The 22231-nt window shown below is 39.3% G+C and overlaps 1 protein-coding gene across 3 annotated transcripts in view; it reads left to right on the top strand.

The window, feature by feature from the left end:
* Nucleotides 1-22231, top strand: part of SUCLA2 (succinate-CoA ligase ADP-forming subunit beta) — an 84063-nt gene that overhangs the window by 45178 nt on the left and 16654 nt on the right. Inside the window, exons 7-11 of one of the 3 annotated variants that reach the window (XR_009595183.1) lie at nucleotides 3865-4026; nucleotides 4117-4259; nucleotides 6015-6135; nucleotides 7045-9229; nucleotides 10350-14833. Coding sequence is in view for 2 of the 3 variants with exons in the window: in XM_042254690.2 (XP_042110624.1) it covers nucleotides 3865-4026; nucleotides 4117-4259; nucleotides 6015-6135; nucleotides 7045-7133; nucleotides 13898-13972 (590 nt within the window). In the remaining variant the exon portion in view is untranslated. Of the gene's footprint in view, nucleotides 1-3864; nucleotides 4027-4116; nucleotides 4260-6014; nucleotides 6136-7044; nucleotides 9230-10349; nucleotides 14834-22231 lie in introns of those variants that run through there. The other 2 variants (XM_042254690.2, XM_060394325.1) reach the window with 2 other exon arrangements.

Genomic DNA, 22231 nt, shown 5'->3' with positions numbered 1-22231 from the left:
TGTAGACTTACTTTCCTAGTAATGCTCTGAAAACATAGGGTAATATAAAAATATACATATTTATTTGAATAGAATTGCTTAAATAGCTTGACATACCATTGCTATCATTGGGGTTTCTGAGAGATCTTCCAGTGACTACCCGTCTTCCCTGCCTGAGTTCTAATTAAAATGGATCTGACAGCTAAATTACAATTAGACAGACTTAATAAATCTATTTACATATGAGGCTTTAACAGGGCAGTCCTTTCAGGGATAGGCTATGCCTTGGAAATAGCAGTTGGAAATGCTTGTTCCCTGTGGGAAGCTTACTCCCAAAAGGAAGAAAGATTGAGCTAAATTATGCATGTCTGGTTTTATAATATCTAGATTAACTAGACAGTTAATTTACTTCCCTTCCTCTGGGAAGAAGTAAGTAAAGAGGCAATGACAAGACAGATGTTACACTAAGTGAGCCCTTCGGATGTGAAAGGAAGCATCCAGAGTGGGGAATTTGCTCACCTGCTCCCAAACATTCCACAGTATTTTCTTTACCCACTGAGCTCAGCCATCAAGCCTGTGATCTATCAGCGTGGATGTGGAAATTTTGAGGGAGAGAGATTAGCTGTCTGTTTGCTGTCTTGTTCTGATTTTGAGGCTGTCATTCCAGTCCCAGCCATTGTTCCTTTGGATGTTATGGGTTCCCTTATAGGTAGTTTGAATTTTTACCCCCAGAAATTTCCAAAATGGGTCAAAACAGTATACCAGTGTCAGCTGTTTAAGAAGGTGTTAGGCTTAATTCTGGAAATTTACTCTTTTCTGTTTCTGATTCCAGATTATGTCCAGTCATCTATTGGAGTATCAGAAGTTCATGGGTGAGATTAGATTATATAGCATTAAAATTCCCTGAAATACTTTAATAGTAAACTGCATAAAGACACACTTGAAACATAAAGACACAAATGTGATAAAGTCCAGAGGACTTAGAGAACTGAAGTCCCAAGTCAGATCCTTTTATCTGAGTTAGAAATTCAAAGGAATTAATGTTCTTGCTAATTTCTTGACTATTTTCATTGAACAAGAGGCTGTGAATTCTAGATACAGTTTAAATTCTTTCAGCCAGGGCAGTTTGGATTTTTTTTTTTTTTTTTTTTTCCCATAGGAATAGGTCGAGTTTCTCTGTAGTCTCAGAAGTTGCATTATTTGAATTTCAGGTCTCTTATGGACCTCAATTCTAATGGTGTACAAAAGGTTAATAATACATATAAGTTTATCACAGCTTTGACCCTCCGTTACCAAATTTGGAAAAAAACAAACCCAGGCCATTCCCACTGCCAGGAACAGTGATCTCAGGCACAGTTATTTCTCAGAACCATGTACTTCGCTTTATGAAGGGTCATGGCAGAAACTCAGGCTTCCCTGGTGGCTCAGACAGTAAAGAATCTGCCTGTAATGTGGAGAGACCTGGGTTCAATCCCTGGGTTGGGAAGATTCCCTGAAGGGGAGGGCATGGCAACCCACTCTGGTATTCATGCCTGGAAAATCCACATGGACAAAGGAACCTGGTGGGCTGCAGTCCATGGGGTTGTAAAGAGTGGACAAGACTAAGTGACTAAGCACAGCACAGCACATGGCAGGGACTCAGCAAAAGCTGAATAAAGGAGAGTGGATTGATTTTAGTCTTACCAGGATGCCAGGTGATTATTTTACTTGTGGACTTTAAATCAGTTGAGAGAAATCTTTGAGCAGGAAATTAATTTTGGCCTAGTGATTTTGGCAGTTAATTTGGTATTTGTGATTTATAGGGGTGAAAAACCGTATGTACATCTCTTAAAAGCTTTCCCTCTTTTGAACACTATGAATTGAGCGTGGGCTCTGTTTGCTGCTATTACACGTACCCTTGCTTAGTTAGCACAGTTGTCAGTGGCTGGTTCTACTGACTGTTACAGAGCTCAGGCCTAGGAAATGTGCTTCCTAGGTATTTCACCCCAGGTTGTATTTATTGGAGAATCACCCTCAACTTAGTGAGCCTGTCTTGATCTTCTTGAGTCTGTATGCCTTGGAGGCCTACTAAGGATTCGTTCCTTAGTAATGTAGTCCATGTAATCCTCATTAAAAAAAAATAGATACACAGTTGATCATTGAAAAACATGCGTTTGAACTGTGAGGGTCCACTTATATACAGATTTTTTTTCCCCAGTAACTATGTACAACAGTACTATACATTCTGTAGTTGGTTGAATCTGTGGATGCAAAGCTACAGATGTGGAGGGCTGTCTATAAAGTTATATGCAGATTTTTGGGGGGAACGTACCTTGAGCACTTTTTGTGTTTACTGAAATATTCTTCTAAAACATTTACTTTAGTGTTTGTAATCCTGTCGTATATAGATATGCCACAATTTATAAATTTGTGATTATGAAAATACAAGGGATCTGAAGCATATAAGAAACATATATAGATATGCCACAGTTTATAAATTTGTAAGTGATTATGAAAATACAAGGGATCTGAAGCATATGAGAAACATATATATTATCATTCACCAGTGATTTCACATCTTGTACTTTTCAGTTTAGATTTCCAATATGGTTCGTTTCATAGTTTTATTTTCTGATGATATTTCTTATCTAGTGCTTTATTATGAACATATTTTCCTTTAAGTCATTTTAAACATGTTTAAAAAAGCCGTTTCACAGTTCTCTGATAATTTAAAATTTGAGTCATCTTGGGTTTTATTTCTTTTGACTGCTTTTCCTTTTTGCCATTGGTTACATTTTCCTGTTTCTTAAGAGATGTAGTAATTTTTATACTGGACATTTTGGGAGGCTGAATTCTGTCTTCTTCCTCTGAAAGAATGGTTGGCTTTTGTTGTTGTTAGTTAACTTGGCTGACTCCAAACTTTGTCTCTTGTTTTGGGCAGCAGCTGAAACTGCTTGGTTCTTTTCATCTCTATCCATTCAGGAGTAAGGACAATGTTGTAGTTAGATTGGAGCAAGGAAGGGATAAAATACTGAAAGATGAAGTCAGAGAATTAGCCTTTGTAAGGACCATTTTGGTAGAGCGCTGCAGGTAAAAGCTTGACTAGAGTGAATTTAAGAGAGAATGGCAGGAGGAAAACTTGGTGCAGTGAGTTAAGCATAGGTATTGGCAGATAATAAGTATTTCAGGCTTTGTGGGCCGTGTATAGTCTCAGTTGCTGCTGTTTTTCTCCTTCCTTTACCCTTTGTTTTTTCTTCTTGATAACTTTATTCATAAAAGTGTAAAACCCTTTGTTAGCTCCCAGGCCATTAAAAAACCAGCACAGGCTGATTCTGGCCCATGGGCCATAGTTTGCTGACTCCAGATTTAAACAGCTAACTTTTTCTGTGAATAATGCTGTATAAGAAGAGGAGAGTAAGCAGGGAGGTAGTGGGTAAAAGAGTTTCTTCTTTCTTTTCATTAGGTGGGGGAAAGGATAGCCTTTTTTGCAAGCCAGTTTAATTTAGCCCATGGAAAAGTGGAGTGAAATTTATGGTGCTGGAAAAGCAGAATTGCTGTGACAGTGCCCTTGAGTTGGGACCCAGAACCCAAGCAATGGAATTAGCTAAGAGCATGGACTGTTATTTCTTGGTGATTAAAAAGAACATTAAATGCTTCTGAGGTTTTTCTTTCTTCCTTATCTGTTGCTTAGGAGAGATGTAGAAGCAGTAACTTTGATGGGACAGTTTTAAATTCTCACATATTCTTATTCAGGAGATAGTTTGAGTCAGTTGTGAACATGAGTTGAAAAGCTTTCAGTAAGTAACAAAATGTTTTTTTCCCCTAAAGTAAAAAAAAAATTTGGTTATTGTATAGTTTTTTTTTCCTATCTTGAAATTAAAATCGCTTTCTTTTTTTCCTTTAAAGTGCTGTGTATGGATGCAAAGATCAATTTTGATGCTAATTCAGCTTACCGACAGAAGAAAATCTTTGACCTGCAGGACTGGACCCAGGAAGATGAAAGGGACAAAGATGCAGCTAAGGCAGATCTCAACTACATTGGCCTTGACGGAAATATAGGCTGTCTCGGTACCACATGTTCTTATGTTAGAGGTGGACTGGTTAATCTTCTTTTCTTTATGTTTGTCGCTTACACAAATCATTTTCCTCTCTTGATAGTGAATGGTGCTGGTTTGGCTATGGCTACGATGGATATAATAAAACTCCATGGAGGGACTCCAGCTAACTTTCTTGATGTTGGTGGTGGTGCCACAGTCCATCAAGTAACAGAAGCGTTTAAACTTATCACTTCAGATAAAAAGGTAAGGGCAGAACCTGTGTTTTAGATTTGAATGGTAAGAAGTAACTTGATTAATTAGTAGAGTACATAGTTTTACTTGTTGAGCATACATAGGTCATTAATAAATATTTGTTATTGATGGTGCTGTGTATTTTTTCTTGGTGTTAGAGTCTAGAATTGTTTAATAAAATTTTTCATTTTATTGCTCTTTCCCTTTGAGTCTATGGACTTATTTGCCATATTCAACGTTATAAAGAGCATTAAACTAAAATGAGATACAAAATGTGCTTTGTTTCTTTTGTTTTATAATTATTCTTTTTAAAATAAATTTTATTGGAACTATATTCCTGTAGCTTCCTTTGGCAAAAACTCTAAAAGCAGAGCATTATTTAATTACCTAACCGTTGACTACTTGTCTGAGCCACCAGGGAATCCCAATAATGTGAACTAGAGTTCTTATTATATCTCTAAGCATGGCTTTTGAGGCCTGTGTACAAGAATGGAGAGAAGCACATGAAGAGTTCCTGTGCTGGGGCATTGGAGTCGGAAGCAGGCCCGGAGCCCGGGGTGACAACGTGGATAGCATGGAAGTAGCTGTATACATCTGTCCCTTTGTATTGGACACTGGGCTTGGATTTAGGAACACATGGTTTTTCCCTTCAAGGCCTTCTGTAGTGTGTTGAGGCTGATGAATTGAATGTAGTGCTATAGAAGAACAGAAGACAGAGCTGATAAACTGGGAGAATCAGCGTGGCCTGACTATGTGATCATGAAAGAATGCTGACCCAAATGAGCCCTGAGGTTTGAATGTGGCCTGTATTCAAAGAGTGGCCACATTGTTGAGTGCTTTGGGGGATGGGGTGTTTGTGGAAAGTTGGTAGAGTTGATGGGGAAGAATGAAGAGAAATCGTGAGGACTAAGCTGGAGATCTTGCACATAACGTTGTCTTACCACGTGGCCTGGACTAATGGCTTTGCTTAATAGGAAGCAAGTAAACGGAATCCGGAGGTCTTGTTAATATGGAACTGCTGCTGCTGCTGCTAAGTCACTTCAGTTGTGTCTGACTCTGTGCGACCCCATAGACCAGGCTCCCCCGTCCCTGGGATTCTCCAGGCAACAACACTGGAGTGCGTTGCCATTTCCTTCTCCAATGCATGAAAGTGAAAAGTGAAAGGGAAGTCGCTCAGTCGTGTCCCATTCTTAGCGACCCCATGGACTGCAGCCCACCAGGCTCCTCTGTCCGTGGGATTTTCCGGGCAAGAGTACTGGAGTGGGGTGCCATTGCCTTCTCCATAATGTGGAACAGGAGAGAAGAAACTGTGAACTAGGTGTTGAAATTACCCAAGGAGGGGAAGGAAATTTTGGTGGGTAGTGGACTGCCAGACTTCAGTGAGGAGAGCTGCACGCAGACAGTATGGCTGTTTGGTCTGAAAATGTTTCTGTGGGGTTAGCTTCTGTAAGGCACAGATAGGGCTTTCCCAGTGGCTCAGTGGTAAAGAATCTGCCTGTGATGCAGAAGACACAGGAGATGCAGGTTCAGTCTCTGGGTGGGGAAGATGCCCTGGAGGAGGGCACGGCAGCCCACTCCAGTATTCTTGTCTGGAGAATCCCATGGACAGAGGAGCTGGTGGGCTGTAGGCCTAGAGTTGCAGAGAGTCAGACATGACCGAAGTGACTGAGCACACACACAAGGCCCAGATATGAGTGTGTTCCTGAGAAGGAAGGAAAAAGAGTCATTCCTTTAAAATTTTAACCTCCCAAAACATTTTATTGACAGGTACTGTCTATTTTGGTCAACATTTTTGGAGGAATCATGCGGTGTGACGTTATTGCACAGGGTATAGTCATGGCAGTAAAGGATTTGGAAATTAAAATACCGATCGTGGTACGGTTACAAGGTGAGTGTAAAAGGTATCTTGTAGTTGTTTCACTAACTCTAAAAGTTCATAATTAAACTTTTATTTAAACTTTTAAAAGTTCATTATTAAAAGTTCGTAATTCCAGGGAGTTTAGTTCATTTAAATTTAGTTTTAAATGGCTGTATTTTTACAGTACACTAACACATATATATGGAATTTAGAAAGATGGTAATGATGACCCTGTATGCGAGACAGCAAAAGAGACACAGATGTGTAGAGCGGACTTTTGGACTCTGAGGGAGAGGGAGAGGGTGGGGTGATTTGGGAGAATGGCACTGAAACATGTATACTATCATGTAAGAAATGAATTGCCAGGCTATGTTCGATGCAGGATACAGGATGCTTGGGGCTGGTGCACGGGGATGATCCAAAGAGATGATATGGGGTGGGAGGTGGGAGGAGGGTTCATGTTTGGGAACTCATGTACACCCGTGGCGGATTCATGTCAATGTATGGCAAAACCAATACAGTATTGTAAAGTAAAATAAAGTAAAAAAAAAAAAGTCAGCCCTACAGTTGAAGCTATTAAAAATAAATAGCTGTATTTTAAAAATAAGAGTGTATAATAGAGACTTTTTAAAATGTGAGTTAAAAAAAATCTAACATTGGGACAAAATTATTGATAGTTTTGTTTGGTATAAATTGATACATTATTTGCTATGCGTTGTCTTGAGTTCCGACTTGTCAGAATTACCATTAATGTGATAAGGCAAAGTATTTTACAAGATGGCTCCAGGTTTTTACAGTATTTTCTTTGGTTTAGAAGCATTTGTATTAAATGACAGAAGTTGGTTGAACTTTTATATTTGTAGTATATTGTGACAAACATTTTAAATGATTTTGTGTATGTATTTAAAGCATCTTTATATTTGCATAAATCATTTCCAGGTACACGAGTTGATGATGCTAAGGCACTGATAGCGGACAGTGGACTTAAAATTCTTGCTTGTGATGACTTGGACGAAGCTGCTAAAATGGTAAACGGGTTATGTTGATCTAAGGAAAAATTTGCAGTGTCTGAAAGGTTAACAGGCACTTCGATTCTAAAGTGAACAGCTAATACTGCTAATAATTAGTGTTTCACTTAAATACTAGGAATATTGAATCCCATATACCTTTCATATCCCAACATCCTAAACAGTTACCAACTCATGCCCAACCTCGTCTCATCTAATTTTTACCTACTTCCTTCCATTGCCCATGATTATTTTGAAGCAAATCCCAGACACTATATCATTTCATACATACCATCATGTGCCTATAAAAGATAAAAGTATTGATGATATAAAGGAATTATTGTTATTTCAGGTGGGATAGTGGTATTAGGTTTATATTTTATAAAAAAGAATCGAGTCAGTGTTGAAACGTCTCTGATTTTCATAAATATACTTTGCCTACGATCTTTGTTAGATTTAGGATCAAAATAAATCTATGCTTGCAATTGGTTAATATATCACTAAATTTCTCCTTATAGATTCCCCCTTGCCCACCCCCACCCCCCTTTTTAAGTTTATTTGTTGAAAACAAAACAGGCTGATGGGCTAGTAGTGTCTCCTATAGTCTGGATTTTAATGATTGTATCTATGGGGTGACATTTAACAATTTATTGACCAGAGTTGTATTAATACATTGTTACCTGAACACTATTCACTGGAATGTTTCAGTATTAACTTACATAATATATTGCTGGCCACAGGCATTCAGTTCAGTTGGTCAGTCGTGTCTGACTCTTTGCAACCCCATGAATCGCAGCACGCCAGGCCTCCCTGTCCATCACCAACTCCTGGAGTTCACTCAAACTCATGTCCATCAAGTCGGTGATACCATCCAGCCATCTCATCCTCTGTCGTCCCCTTCTCCTCCTGCCCCCAATCCCTCCCAGCATCAGAGTCTTTTCCAGTGAGTCAACTCTTTGCATGAGGTGGCCAAAGTACTGGAGTTTCAGCTTTAGCATCATTCCTTCCAAAGAAATCCCAGGGCTGATCTCCTTCAGAATGGACTGGTTGGATCTCCTTGCAGTCCAAGGGACTCTCAAGAGTCTTCTCCAACACCACAGTTCAAAAGCATCAATTCTTTGGCGCTCAGCCTTCTTCACAGTCCAACTCTCACATCCATACATGACCACTGGAGAACCCATAGCCTTGACTAGATGGACCTTAGTTGGCAAAGTAATGTCTCTGCTTTTGAATATGCTATCTAGGTGGGTCATAACTTTCCTTCCAAGGAGTAAGCATCTTTTAATTTCATGGCTGCAGTCACCATCTGCAGAGATTTTGAGGCCCCAAAAAATAAAGTCTGACACAGGTGTTAGTTTCTGCAAAAAATCCCCTGGTCAGTAATGTGTTAACATGTTCCTTTGCTCCTATACTCCCTGTAAACTGGTAGTTCAGTCTGTAGGCTTGATCGTATATGTATTTGATTTTGGGGAGCGGGAAGCAAGAATATTTTATTGTTGATTTTGTGTAAGTACATAAAGAGGTATATAAATGTCAAGTAACTGCTCAGATAATACTAGCAGTCCTTGACACTTATAACTTAGATGTAACATTTTATGCAAAAGTGGTGATTTTTCTAATTCTGTAATTATTTATTATATGGAATACATATAAAAAGTGAAACTTTTCTTGTATCAATTATTTTATTGTCATGGTGCCCATTTTGCCTAGAAAAGGCAGGATACTTACTTGATTCTTTGCTTTCATTGATAAGTAAATTTTAAATGATTTTGTGTAGATATTTAAAACCTTTAAATTTGCATAAATCATTTCAGGTACATGAGTTGATGATGCTAAGGCGCTGATGGTATCAGTGCCTCCAGTATGGCCTATGACAGTAACACAGGCTTTTTTGTTTCTTAGTTTTTGTTTTTAGGTGTGTGTTGTGTGTTACATGGCATGCATGTATGCACATCCTATTTTGAACTCATGGATTTCAATACATTTGATGTGGTTCAGTCCATTTTAGTTATTTTTACTGATTCTTAGATTATCCCATCTGTGGTCAGTGAGAACCTCTTCACGTTGACTCCTCACACGTCCTATGATATGCTTTCTGGTGTAATGAGGTGTTTCAGGCTCGTTTTTTTTTTTTTGTTTGTTTTGTTTTTTTTTTTTAAAATTTACATTTTATTAAAATGACATCTATAGAAGCAAAATATCTAAATACATATTATCTGTTCCACCTATCATGTAAATTGCTCTAACTGTCACAAGTCTTAGCTTATTATTACTACTTAAAATTCAGCTCATCCTGACTAGATTCCTGGGCCAATCTTCTCAAATACTTGTTTTATTATAAATTTCCTTTTATTTAAACAACTGTCAGTTAGTAATAATACAGGATTAAGAGTGGTTAACAACTGAGAAATTATAAGGAAAATGTAATTATTGGGTTAGAAAATACAGCATTCAGCAGAGCAAATTTCAAGAGTGAACATACAGACACTTATGTTTCTGAAAAGGCTGAATCGCACAGCCCAACACAATGTGAGTCAAAGAAGCAAAAAAGAAGGAGGGGCCACAAGAGGCGAAGTATTTTATTCTAGTGTCCCCTAAATTGACTGTGGAAGTAAAAAGTTTCTACATTAAAAAAGTTTATATAAATTACATGAATAGTAATTTTCATAAAAGTCAAAATGAAACGTTCTGCATAGGACAAAAGATACGCCTAAGCAACATACCATATTTGCACAAGGCCACTGAATGTCATGGGTACTACTAACAAATGAAAAAGCTTAAGTCTATGGCAGACTGAGCAAAGATTTCAGTTTGGTATTCTATAACCCCAAGACTATAAACCACTCTTACTATACAAAAGCTCTAATGATATACAGAGTTTTTTGTAGGAACTCTTGTGCTTCTGGTTGGCACATTATCTACTCTTTAATATGTGAAAGTAATACAGACAGTTGTGAGAGGCTGTGCAAAACTATTGTATTTACAAAAATGGCACAAAAGTGAATTCAACAGTCGATGCACATGCACACTTCATTCACATCTTCAATGACAAAAGGTATTCTGAACACTATAGAACTGAACAAGAACACTAGCTTCAACAGCAGCTGTTAAGCAATAGAGTCACGTAAGTTACACCAGAATGGGCAAATATTGCCCAAGTAAAGTTCTATTGTTAAAGCTGAAACAGATTTAAGGCCATTCACGTTCAAGCACAGGATACAAATCTTTTGGAGTCAGGCTCGTTTTTACATTTCTTGCTGCTGACCTGAAATCAGCCAAATGGTGTTTATATATCACAATTTAAACCTTAAGGGTACTTATAACTTTTGGGTTGTTCATGGTTTCTAGATTTTAAGTTTCAAGTCTAGGAAAATACATATTTTTTAAAGAGAGAAATACATGAGCACGTACTGATATTTCCAAATCCAGGAGTACAGTTTTATTTTTTTTATCTGATATGTTTCTCTTTTTTTTCCCATTCCATGCTAACATAAATATTCATTGCTTTGTCCCTCAATACAAACAGAACAGTTTTATAATAATGATACCAACAATATGTCTACTGAAAGTAGAGTAGTAGATTTGTGTCCACAGTTCTTTTTGTCCTTTGAAGTATTTCCCCAAATTTGCTGGATTCTAAAATTCTTGTGAAATAGTTCTTTGTTTTATCCCACTTTGATGCAGTTTCATTTCCTTATTTTAAAGTAATTGCTTAATTTTTTTTTTTTGCAAATATTTGCATGGTTCCAAAGTCAAAGTATAAAACAAGATATATTCAGAGAAGCTAGCCTTTATACCTATTACTGTTTCTTCCTTCCCCATAGGTAATCAGATTTTTTTTTTTATTAGAATTTCTTAGTTCATCTTTTCACTTTCTTTAAAAACACAAATACGGTATGTATGTATGTGTGTACATATATCTCTCCACTTTCCCACATTACATCATGGTAACATATATCTTACCTCATTTCTTTTATTTAATACTTTATCTTGGTGAATACTCTGTAGTGGAAACAGAGGTGTTTCTAAATGCCAACTTTTGACTTTTATCTGAAGTTCATGGACAGTTCATTGTGAACTTACACACAATCCTGAGTTCAAATTAAGATTTTGAGTAAGGGTATGGTAGGGAGAAAGTGTTTCAGAAAGCCTGCTTTGACACTGAGATGTGGGATCAGTTGCTGAAGGAAAGAGTGAGGGATAGTAGGAGTCTGGCTAGTTCAGTAATTAGATGTGAGGTGAGGTGAAGGGAATGAGTAGGTTAGAACTTTTCTCTGAAAATATGCTTGTTTGCAGTGAGAGCCTGAATTAGGAAAAGCTCTTTGGACATGGCGAGAAAGGGTAAGAATCAGTAGGAGCTTGATCAGATAAACCGTGGAAGATAAAAGTGAACAGTTGATTTAAGTTGTGTCTGTAGTGTTTTTCTAGTGAGTAGGAGGTTATGGAAGTCATGACGGTATTAATAATATGGTGATAATATTAGCAGTTGCTGCCACTTATAATTTATTATGCATGCAATTCTAAGCCTTTTTTTCCCCTTCCACTATTACCTGACTTAATGTAAGTTCGCTGATATAATATCCACTTTTATAGATGAAGAAACAAAAGCTCGATACATTAATCTTATTCAGGATCACATGTTGTAAACATCAGAGTGGGATCTGAACTCAAGGTGTCTAAAACCTTCTCCTAACTATTCTGCTGGAGAGGAGAGAAGCTAAATTTGTTGTTTGGTTTTAGATATGTTTAATTTGTATATTTTGTATGGTACCAGCTGAATATTCTCAGATAGATTTATAGAGAGAACATTGGAATTCAGGTTGATAATTGTTAACTTACTGACAGGAAGTAAAATAGTAACTTCTAGATTCAAGCTCCTATCCCAACATTCTAGGATTATATACATATTTTAAAAATCAGCTTTTATTTATTTATTTATGTCCATGCTATGTGGCTTGCAGGATCTTAGTTCTCTGACCAGGAATTGAACTTGGGCCCTGGCAGTGAAAGCTCTAAGTCCTAACCAATGGACCACCAGGGAATTCCCCAAACTTTTATTTAGGTGTGCTTTGCGTTGTGTAGTATTGCATTGTGTAGTTGTGTCCGATTCTGTGTGACCCCAGAGACGGCAGCCCATCAGGCTCCCCCGTCCCTGGGATTCTCCAGGCAATGGATTGCCATTTCCTTCTCCAATGCATAAAAGTGAAAACTGAAAGTGAAGTCGCTCAGTCATGTCTGACTCTTTGCGACCCCATGGGCTGCAGCCTACCAGGCTCCTCCATCCCTGGGATTTTCCAGGCAAGAGTACTGGAGTGGGGTGCCATCGCCTTCTCTGATAGTTACGAGCAGCAGATGTAAATAGACATTTCTCCAAAGAAGACATACAGATCGATGGCTAACATGCGCATGAAAAAATGCTCAACACTGCTAATTATTAGAGAAATGCAAAACCATCACTGAAAAGTCTATAAATAAATGCTGAGGAAGGTGTGGAGAGAAGGGAAACGTCCTACAGTTTTTTGGTGGGAATGTAAATTGGTGAAATCACTATGGAAAACAGTATGGAGGTTCCTCAAAAACCTAAAAATAGAACTACCATATGATTCAGCAATCCTATTCTTGGATATATCTGCAGAAAACTGTAATTGGAAAAGATAAATGCACCTCAGTTTTCATAGCAGCAAGTTTACAGTAGCCAAGAGATAGAAGCAACCTAAATGTCCATCAACACATGAATGGATAAAGACGATGCAGTATATATACATACACATATATTCAATTGAATACTACTCAGCCATAAAAAAGAATGAAATAATGCCATTTGCAGCAGCATGGATGGACCTAGAGATCATCATACTAAGTGAAGGAAGTCAGAAAGAGAAAGGCAAATACTGTATGATACCATGTACATGTGGAGTTTAAAATATGTCACAAATGAACTTACAAAAGAGAAACAGACACAGATATAGAAAACAAGCGTAGGGTTACCAAAGGTAAAAGGGAGGGGGAGAGGAATAAATTAAGAGTTTGGGATTAACATATATCCACTATTATATATAAAATAGATAATCAGCAAGGACCTACTATATAGCACAGGGAACTATATTCAATATCTATAAGGGAAAAGAATCTGGAAAAGAATCTATATATGAGTAACTGAATCACTTTGCTGTATACCTGAAACTAACACAACATTGTAAATCAACTAAACTTCAATTTAAAAAGAGGAAAAAATTAAAGATATAAATAGGGCAATGAAAAAGAGATATACATATATAAGATATGTGTCTAATACCTTCTGATTTTCTATATGTGAATAGAATCTAGTGTGGGTTATAATATGCAGGTTATGAAGTGTTAGATTTGACTGTCATCCTCAGAGTGGCAAGGGTTTCCCATGTGGCACTAGTGGTAAAGAACCCTCCTGTCAGCGCCGGAGAGGTAAGAGACATGGGATCGATCCCTGGGTTGGGAAGATCCCCTGGAGGAGGGCCCAGCAACCCACTCCAGTTTTGTTGCTTGGAGAATCCCACAGACGGGGGAGCCTGGCAGACTGCAGTCCATAGGGTCGCAAACCGCTGGACATGACTGAAGCAGCCTAGCATGGAGGCATGCCAGAGTGGCAGATGCTTCTGAGACTGTGAAGTAGTTTATAACAATATCAGAGTAGCCCAGATGTTTTAAATGAAAAGGATTGAAGATGCAGTTAATTTCGCATTGACCAATTGTTCTGATTCCGTGTTCTTGTGAAAATAGAGACAAAGATTGTCTTCTTTTCCTTTCAGGTTGTGAAGCTCTCTGAGATAGTGACCTTAGCCAAGCAAGCCCAGGTGGATGTGAAATTTCAGTTGCCAATCTGATCTGAGAATCCAGTGGTCGACTGAGGATGTTAAATGTGTTATAATTGTTAAAAATACTGTGTTCTGTATCACTGTTGTTCCTTTTCTCTTAAGCGTGTGCAGCTTTGTAATTACCACCTAGGCATAAAAACTAAAAGCGTTTGGTCCGCGTTTATTTCTATTCGAAAGGGGCTGTTTGTGTAAAGAATGTGTAAGGCAGTTATCTGGTCTGTTCTGTTGCAGCTTTCTTTTCCACTTTTACAGAATATGCCAGTTTATTATTGCAGTCTGCCAGTTTATTATTGTTGGGTACAGCATTCTTCATTGATAAGAGTCTTATGAATAAAGTAAATATGAAGATAAAGCTTTATTCTTTAGTGTTAGAAATGTATTATATCTAATAAACTAGTTTCATCAGTAGAGCAATGTATTAAAACAATGTTTTATATAAGAAGTGTTTATCTTCAGCACCAAATACTTAACTAAGTATATCAGTCACTATTTATAAGCAGATCTTTCAAACACTCCCCAGAATATTCTTTTAAGTATTTCGGTGAAGTAACTTATGAATTGTTTGAACATTATTTTAATCATTACAAAACTCTTGATAACTGCTAGTCCTCATGATGATCCTGTGTTATGAAGAACCTGGAAGTTTGTATCAAATAAGGGTCTATTTACTAAGGACTTGGCAGACAAAATTAACAATATCAATTTAAATTAATAAAGATCTCCCAATGTGATTTGGATTTTTTTTTTCCTTTTTAAGTAAACACAGTAAAAAGTGATGTGTTTATCATTGCACTAAATACCTCTGAGGAACTGATTCATAGATTGTGTACTAGGAATGATATTTGCATATAATAAAGCAATCTAAAGATATTTCACTTGAATTCTACTGTTTATATGTTTGCCATCTGGTACTCTTCTCCAGAAAAGCCTACACTGTCCTTTGTGTCCCAATTCGTATATGTGTGTGTATGTAGATGTCCATCTTCATTGCATAAAACAGTTAATAATTTAACTATTAACAGGTTAAGCACCATGGGAGGAAATATCAACTAAGGAGTAGACCACGTATGTAAACATACTGGTGAATTTGAGAACTTCTACCTATTTCTTGAAATGTGATCACACGCGCGTGCGTGCGCGTGCACACACACACACACACACACACACACGAGGCAGCATAGCACAATGATCATGAGCACAGAATTTGAAAGTAGATGATCTGGTTTGAATCTTGGTTCCACTACTTACTAGCAGTATAAGCTGGTCAAGTTTCTAAATTTCAGTGTACCTCAGTTTCCTTAGCCCCCTTCTCATCCTCGCTAGAATTACTTAGTGGGGAGAGGGAGACAGAGGCAAAGAGGGGGAAGGCAATTGTATAGGGAGAACACATGGAATATACCTGCATTCAAACCACCTATATCATATAATCTGTCTTCCCAGCCTACACATTGAAAGACTAAATCAGAGCCATCGAACCGTTTAGAATTGTGGTAAAGTTATAATTAAAAGTCCAAAGCCTTTAGCTTTTAATTAAATCATTCCCAAAAATGCCAGCCAGTGATTAGCTCAGAAAATACTGGCATTTGTTTTGGTTGGGTCTAGTCAGGAATTAAAGACAGCTTGGTATTTCAGAGAGGATGTAATACAGGCTCCTGGTAATACTTGTTTTTTCTATTCTTGCATAATAGATTATCCCCAAACTAGTGATTTTCAAATAACAAAATTTTAACCTCACAGTTTGTATGTGTCAGAAATTTGGAAGTAGTTTATCTGGGCGGTGGTCCTGGTGATACACTGACTTGCAGGTTTGAGGACTGCTTCCACGATGGCCCCCACTCACGGCTGTTGGCCTCTGTTTCTCCCCGTGTCGGCCTGTCCTCAGGGCTGCTTGAGTGTCCTTGTGACAGGGCAGCTGGCTGCCTCCAGAGCATGTGATCCAAGGGAACAAGAAGGAAGTTGCCCTGCCTGTGTTCTCATCTCATTGTCCCTTGTGTGACACACTACTAGAAACGAATCAGTAAGTCCAGAGATTTCCCTGGTGGTACAGTGGCTAAGACTCCGAGCTTCCAACGCAGAGGGCTCCGGGTTCCATCCCTGGTCAGGGACCTAGATCCCACGTGTCGCAACCAAGTTCTCGTGCTGCACACAACTAAAGATCTCGCATGTTGCAACAAAGATTAAAAGATTCTGGGTGCTGCAACTAAGACCCAGCACAGCTAAATAAATAAATACATATTTTTAAAAAGACCTTAAGAAAAAAAGAACCACTAAGTTCAGTCTACAAGAAGGGAATTAATCTCCATTCTTGAAGAGGGAAATATCAAGGAGTTCGTTGACATATTTTAAATCACAATGTGTGCTGGGTACTGAAAGCAAACTGTGTGTGCTGAGTTCAGAGATCCATAGCTGTTCCGACAGATGTAATGAGCATCTAGGGTCTTTTTTTTTGATAGGTAAGAAGTGGATTTATTCAGAGAGAAACATTCCACAGACAGTGTGGGCCATCACAGAAGGTGAGTGCGGCCAGCATCTAGGATCTTGGAAGAGTTCTGAGGCTTGGACCACTGAGAGGAGAGCGTCTTGGCTGCTAATGTTCAAACCCTGCTTGAATGGTGGACTCTGATAGTATCAGTTACAGCTGAGAAGTCAGGTAAAGAAAGTGAAGTCGCTCAGTCGTGTCCAATTCTTTGCGACCCCATGGACTGTAGCCTATCAGGCTCCTTCATCCATGGGATTTTCCAGGCAAGAGTGCTGGAGTGGATTGCCATTTCCTGCTCCAGGGGATCTTCCCGACCTAGGAATCGAACCCGGGTCTCCTGCATTGCAGGCAGACGCTTTACCGTCAGAGCCACCAGGGAAGCCCAACAGGACAAAAACTAGTGGAATTGAAGCAGCAGGCTATAACTAATCTTGATAAGAATGATTATAATGTAATGGTGGGGGAAGAAATCAGTTCTGTGGACAAGAGAGAGTGGAGATAACTGACTGGTGTCTACTTATACACCCTCCTTCCTCATCCCGCAAGCACACATACAGGCACACCTTGGAGATAATGTGGCTTTGGTTCCAGAATACTGCAATAAAGCCAATATCCAATAAAGGGAGTCATACCAATTTTTTGTTTTCCCAAGATATTTTTATACTGTGGTCTGGTACGTGTGCAATAACATTATGTCTAAAAACCAATGTACATACCTTCATTTAAAAAACTTCTATTGCAGGGACTTCCCTGGAGGTCCAGCAGTTGAGACTTCACTTTCCATTTCAGGGGGTGTGGGTTTGATCTGAAACTCCAATACTTTGGCCACCTGATGCGAAGAGCTGACTCATTTGAAAAGACCCTGATGCTGGGAAAGATTGAGGGCAGGAGAAGGGGACGACAGGATGAGATGGTTGGATGGCATCGCTAACTCAATGGACATGGGTTTGGGTGGATTCTGGGAGTTGGTGATGGACAGGGAGGCCTGGTGTGCTGTGGTTCATGGGGTCGCAAAGAGTTGGACATGACTAAGCGACTGAACTGAACTGGGGATGTCTCGTGGCCAAAGAACCAAAACGTAGAACAGAAGCAATATTGTAACATATTCAATAAAGACTTTAAAAAAGGTCCACATCAAAAAATTAATAAAAATAAATTTTTATTGCTAAAAAATACAGACCATTATCTGAGCCCTCCATGAGTCATATTAGTGACTTCAAAGCTCACTGATCACAGATCGTTAAGACAGATATAATAAAAATGGAAGAGTTTGACATTGCAAGAATTCCATAATTTGACACAGACGCTAAGGGAGCAAATGCTGTTGGAAAAATGGCACCCATAAGCATGGGTGCCACAAACCTTAAACTTGTAAAAATCATGGAATCTGTGAAACACAATGAAGTCAAGTATAGTTAAGTGCGGTGTGCCTGTGATACTCATGAATGTTCTGTCTTGAGGCTTCCTTCCTTACAGCCCTACTTGCTTCATGTGGAAAGAAAACCTACCTTAATATTTGAATTCTCTACAATTATATGGGTCTACCATATAAACTTCTCCGGTTTCTCCATAGAATATAGCCAATTTTGACTATTATATCAACTTTACAGCTACAGAACCTAGGGCAGTAAGCTTGATAGATACTGGTGCTTTGTAGCAGGTGGGATTTTTAAAACCCACACATGTTAAGGGAGAAAGCAAGCAAAACCCAAAAAGAGAGAAGTGACACTCACAACTCCAGCAGGACATTGAAGCTATTCACATTTTAGTGAGCTGTTTAGTGAGTGCTTTGCCTGGCTGAGAATTCTATTTAAAGAAAAGTTAAAAAATCATGGGCGTAAATGTTAGCAGGCTGAGGGTCAGATGTGCAGGGCTGTAATTAGAATCATGCTCTTTGGTCATGCTGAAACGTAAAGGGTGAGAAAAGACCTTTGGAAAAATCCATTTTCAGATGTATGTAATTTATCGTGTGGTGATAACCTGAAATGAGATTTAGAGGTTTGCAATATAAAACGAAGGAAGATGAAAGGTTGGGAAATCAATTTTTGTTTCACGTTTGATTTAAAACGAAGTGGTGAACGTGAAGGGATGAAATAACAATGATGTAAACGTGGGCGTCTAAGCAACAGCCTGGAGAGGCGAGAACTGGGCAATGAAGGCTTGTCTGCAGTGATGCAGGAGGGACGGGATAAAGCCGAGTGTCCTTGAGCACCAGGATTTGACCTACCGTCTGAATGTTCTCGGAATTGAGGTTGTGGCGTCTTTGTTCTCCTTTTCAAACAGCCAGCTCCGACAGCATCTTTTTCTGCTCTGAAGACTTTGAAGGGCTTTCTTATTCACAACTTTGCCTCATAAGGAGGTAAGATCATGGACAACTCTTTGTTTCTTCACACATAACCAGCTTCTTTCCATTTTTCACTTGTTTCAATCGTGTGTTTACATTGCTGTATTCCTGCGTCTTGCCTCCCCTTCAGGTAGTCAAGAGGAGCCACCCCCATTTGCCTGCCTTCACTTGATGATTCCGCTGATGGCGCAGCGGCAGCAAAGTGCTCAGTAAGCAGCCATCTTGGAGACACAAGACAGTTAGGGTCCACCTTGTCAGGATCCGCTCAGGCAGCTTCCTGGAGGAGTTTGATGAGTCCTCCACAGCCACCTGCACTGTTTGCCGTTCCTTCGTTATAGTCTATTCCTGTCATTTTAGCCTTTCGGTTCTCTGCTTGAAGACCAAATATGTGAGTTCTCCTGGACTTCACCTTGCCCTGTCTGCAGTCAGCAGAATAATAGCCCCTCACAGACGTCCACATCCTAATCCCTCTAACCTGTGCCTATGTTACATTACAAAAGGACTTTGCAGATGAGATTAAGGCTGTGGCTTTCAAAAGAGGAAGATTATTCAGGATTATCCCTGTGGGCCTCTTTTAGTCCATTTAGGCTTCTATAGTGAAATGCCACGGGCTAGGTGGCTTATAAACAACAGAAAAGTGTTTCTCACAGCTCTAGAGGCTGGGAAGTCTAAGATCAAGGCACCAGTAGATTCAGTGTCTGGTGAAAGCCTGTTTCCTGGTTCATAGTTGATACCTTCTCCCCATGTTGGAAGGGGTGAGGGAGCTCCATGGGGTTCCTTTTATCAGAGCTCTAATCCTTTAGTTCCTGGGGGCTTTCCACTGATGACCTGAACACCTCCTAAAGACCTACTTCCTAAGACTATCATATTGGGCATTAAATTTCAGTATATGAATTTTGGGGGGCACAGATACTCGGTCCACAGCAAGGCCCAAGCCCTTAAAAGCAGAGAACAGCCTCCAAATGGAAGCAAGAGAGATGCATTCAAAGGAGAAGCTGAGAATTCCAGACATGAGAAGAATTCAGAGCACAAGGACTGGAGAGGAGCCTTTAACTGAAGATGGCCCTTAGCTGACAGTCAGTGAGGAAAGGGCTCAGTCCACAGCGAAAGGAATTGGATTTTGCTAACAGTTGGATGCATTCCTAATGAAAGTGTACGTAGCTGGCTGACACCTTAATTTTAGTTTTGTGAGGCTGAGCTGAGAAACTAGAAAAGTCCACTGGGACTTTTGACCCATAGAACTGGGAGAAAATAAATTTGTGTTGTTTTAAGCTGCTAAAATTGGTGGTCATTTGTTATGGCAGCAATGGGAAACAATATGCTAATATACTCAGACTGCTGGAAATGAGTTTCACCCCGTAAACTGAGGTGAAGGAGCTTTCTTTAAAAATTAGAAATTTATACCTTTTTAATCTATCATGGACTGATTCTTTTATAACACACTATTAGTAATAAAAACTATTACTGAAGAAATAAAATTTTAAAAAGCATGCAAAATATAAGCCCGGATTCTTTTACTTATTTTTGATTCAACAGTGTAAAATTGCTCTTTCAAATTGCTATAAAGGTTTCTAAATGCTTACCCTAAAATATCTGCTTCTGTCTTTGAGGTTTGTGAACTGTCCATGGATCAGCATTAGTCCACACAGATCACATTTTCAGTAGGACTGAGAGAGGCTCCATCACATCCAGTTTGTAAGAATGTAAACACACGAATTGGAAGTGGGATGTAAACAAACATCTAGGGTTGAGAGGCTTAACTGAATAGTTTCTAGTGAACATTATGATACTCACAGCTTTGTAAATCTCTGAAGCAATTGCAGTTCATCAAAAAAGCCACGTGCCTTCTTTATGCCCTAGAATCTAGTTGACTTTTATGTAGAGATTGATGTTTAGCCAAATAGAGGGGAATGCAATGAAAGGGCCAGGAGTATCCTGAGTTTCATGATGCTAACTGAGCCCTGACATTATCAACATCTTTAGGAGGAGTTACCTGACCACCAGTTGAGATCGTGCGTGTTCAGGCAACATGCTCCAGGTTGATGGGGTGGACATTTCGTAAGAAGGAAACTGGAGACAAACCTTGAATACTGCATGATTATTTCTCTGATGAACTCCAAAAGCAGAAAGCATCCTTTCATTCTGTTTTTGATATTATATGCTTGATGAAACTAGCATTTTCTTACAAAAAGAGACCTTTGGTTAAGTGAAAATGATACACACTCATTGTAAAAACAAAAACCCCCAACAATACAGAAAGTACAAGACAAGTAAAAGATTAATGCCAAAGCCAGATCCCAGAGATGACTTGTTAAGTTTGCTAAACATACTTCTGGTCTTCTCTACATATGAACATTTGTGCACACACACACACACACACACACACACACATACTTTTTCATGCTGCTAAGTCACTTCAGTCATGTCCGACTCTGTGTGACCCCAGAGACTGCAGCCCACCAGGCTCCCCCGTCCCTGGGATTCTCCAGGCAAGAACACTGCAGTGGGTTGCCATTTCCTTCTCCAAAGCATGAAAGTGAAAAGTGAAAGTGAATTCACTCAGTCGTGTCCGACTCTTAGAGTCCCCATGGACTGCAGCCTACCAGGCTCCTCCATCCCTGGGGTTTTCCAGGCAAGAGTGCTCGAGTGGGGTGCCATTGCCTTCTCTGATACTTTTACATAAATGGGATCAAATTATATATAATGTTCTACAATTTGCTTTTCTTCAGTAAAACACTTGGACCGCTTTCCCTGGTGTCCGATATAGGTCTGCATCACTTTCAATGGCTACACACATGGAAGAATACACATACTATCATTTTACATAACCTAGTCTTGTATTATTGGCATTTACTTTCTACATTTAAAAAATAATTTTATTTATTTATTTATGGCCCTGCTGGGTCTTCATTGCTGCACAAGCTTTTCTCTAGGTGGTGCGTGGGCTTCTCTTTGCGGTATCTTCTCTTGTTTCAGAGTATGGACCCTAGGGTGCTTGGGCTTTCAGTAGTTGTGGTTCCCAGGCTCTAGAGTTCTGGCTCAGGAGTTGTGACACACGAGCTTAGTTGCTCCACAGCACATGGGATCTTCCCATAGCAGGAATGGAACCTATGTTTCCTGCATTGGCAGGTGGATTCTTTACCACTGAGCCACCAGGGAAGTCCAGTTTTTGCATTTTTAACATTATAAATAACAGAGGTGAATGCTCTGGTGCATATTCTCATCACGTGGTTAATTCAGGTGAAAGCCTGTAGGTGGAAGAGATGTGTAACAGCGTAACTGGTGGTGGTTTAGTCTCTTAGTCATGTCCAACTCTTGCCACCCTTTGGACTGTAGCCCACCAGGCCCCTCTGTCCATGGGATTCTCCAGGCAAGAATACTGGAGTGGGTTGCCATTCCCTTCTCTAGGGATCTTCCCAACCCAGGGATCAAACCCGGGTCTACT

This window comes from Ovis aries, chromosome 10 (assembly GCF_016772045.2).
Source record: "Ovis aries strain OAR_USU_Benz2616 breed Rambouillet chromosome 10, ARS-UI_Ramb_v3.0, whole genome shotgun sequence".
NCBI classification, from domain to species: domain Eukaryota; kingdom Metazoa; phylum Chordata; class Mammalia; order Artiodactyla; family Bovidae; genus Ovis; species Ovis aries.
Note: the sequence above shows the minus strand (reverse complement) of the source record. Positions and strands in the feature narration are given on the sequence as shown.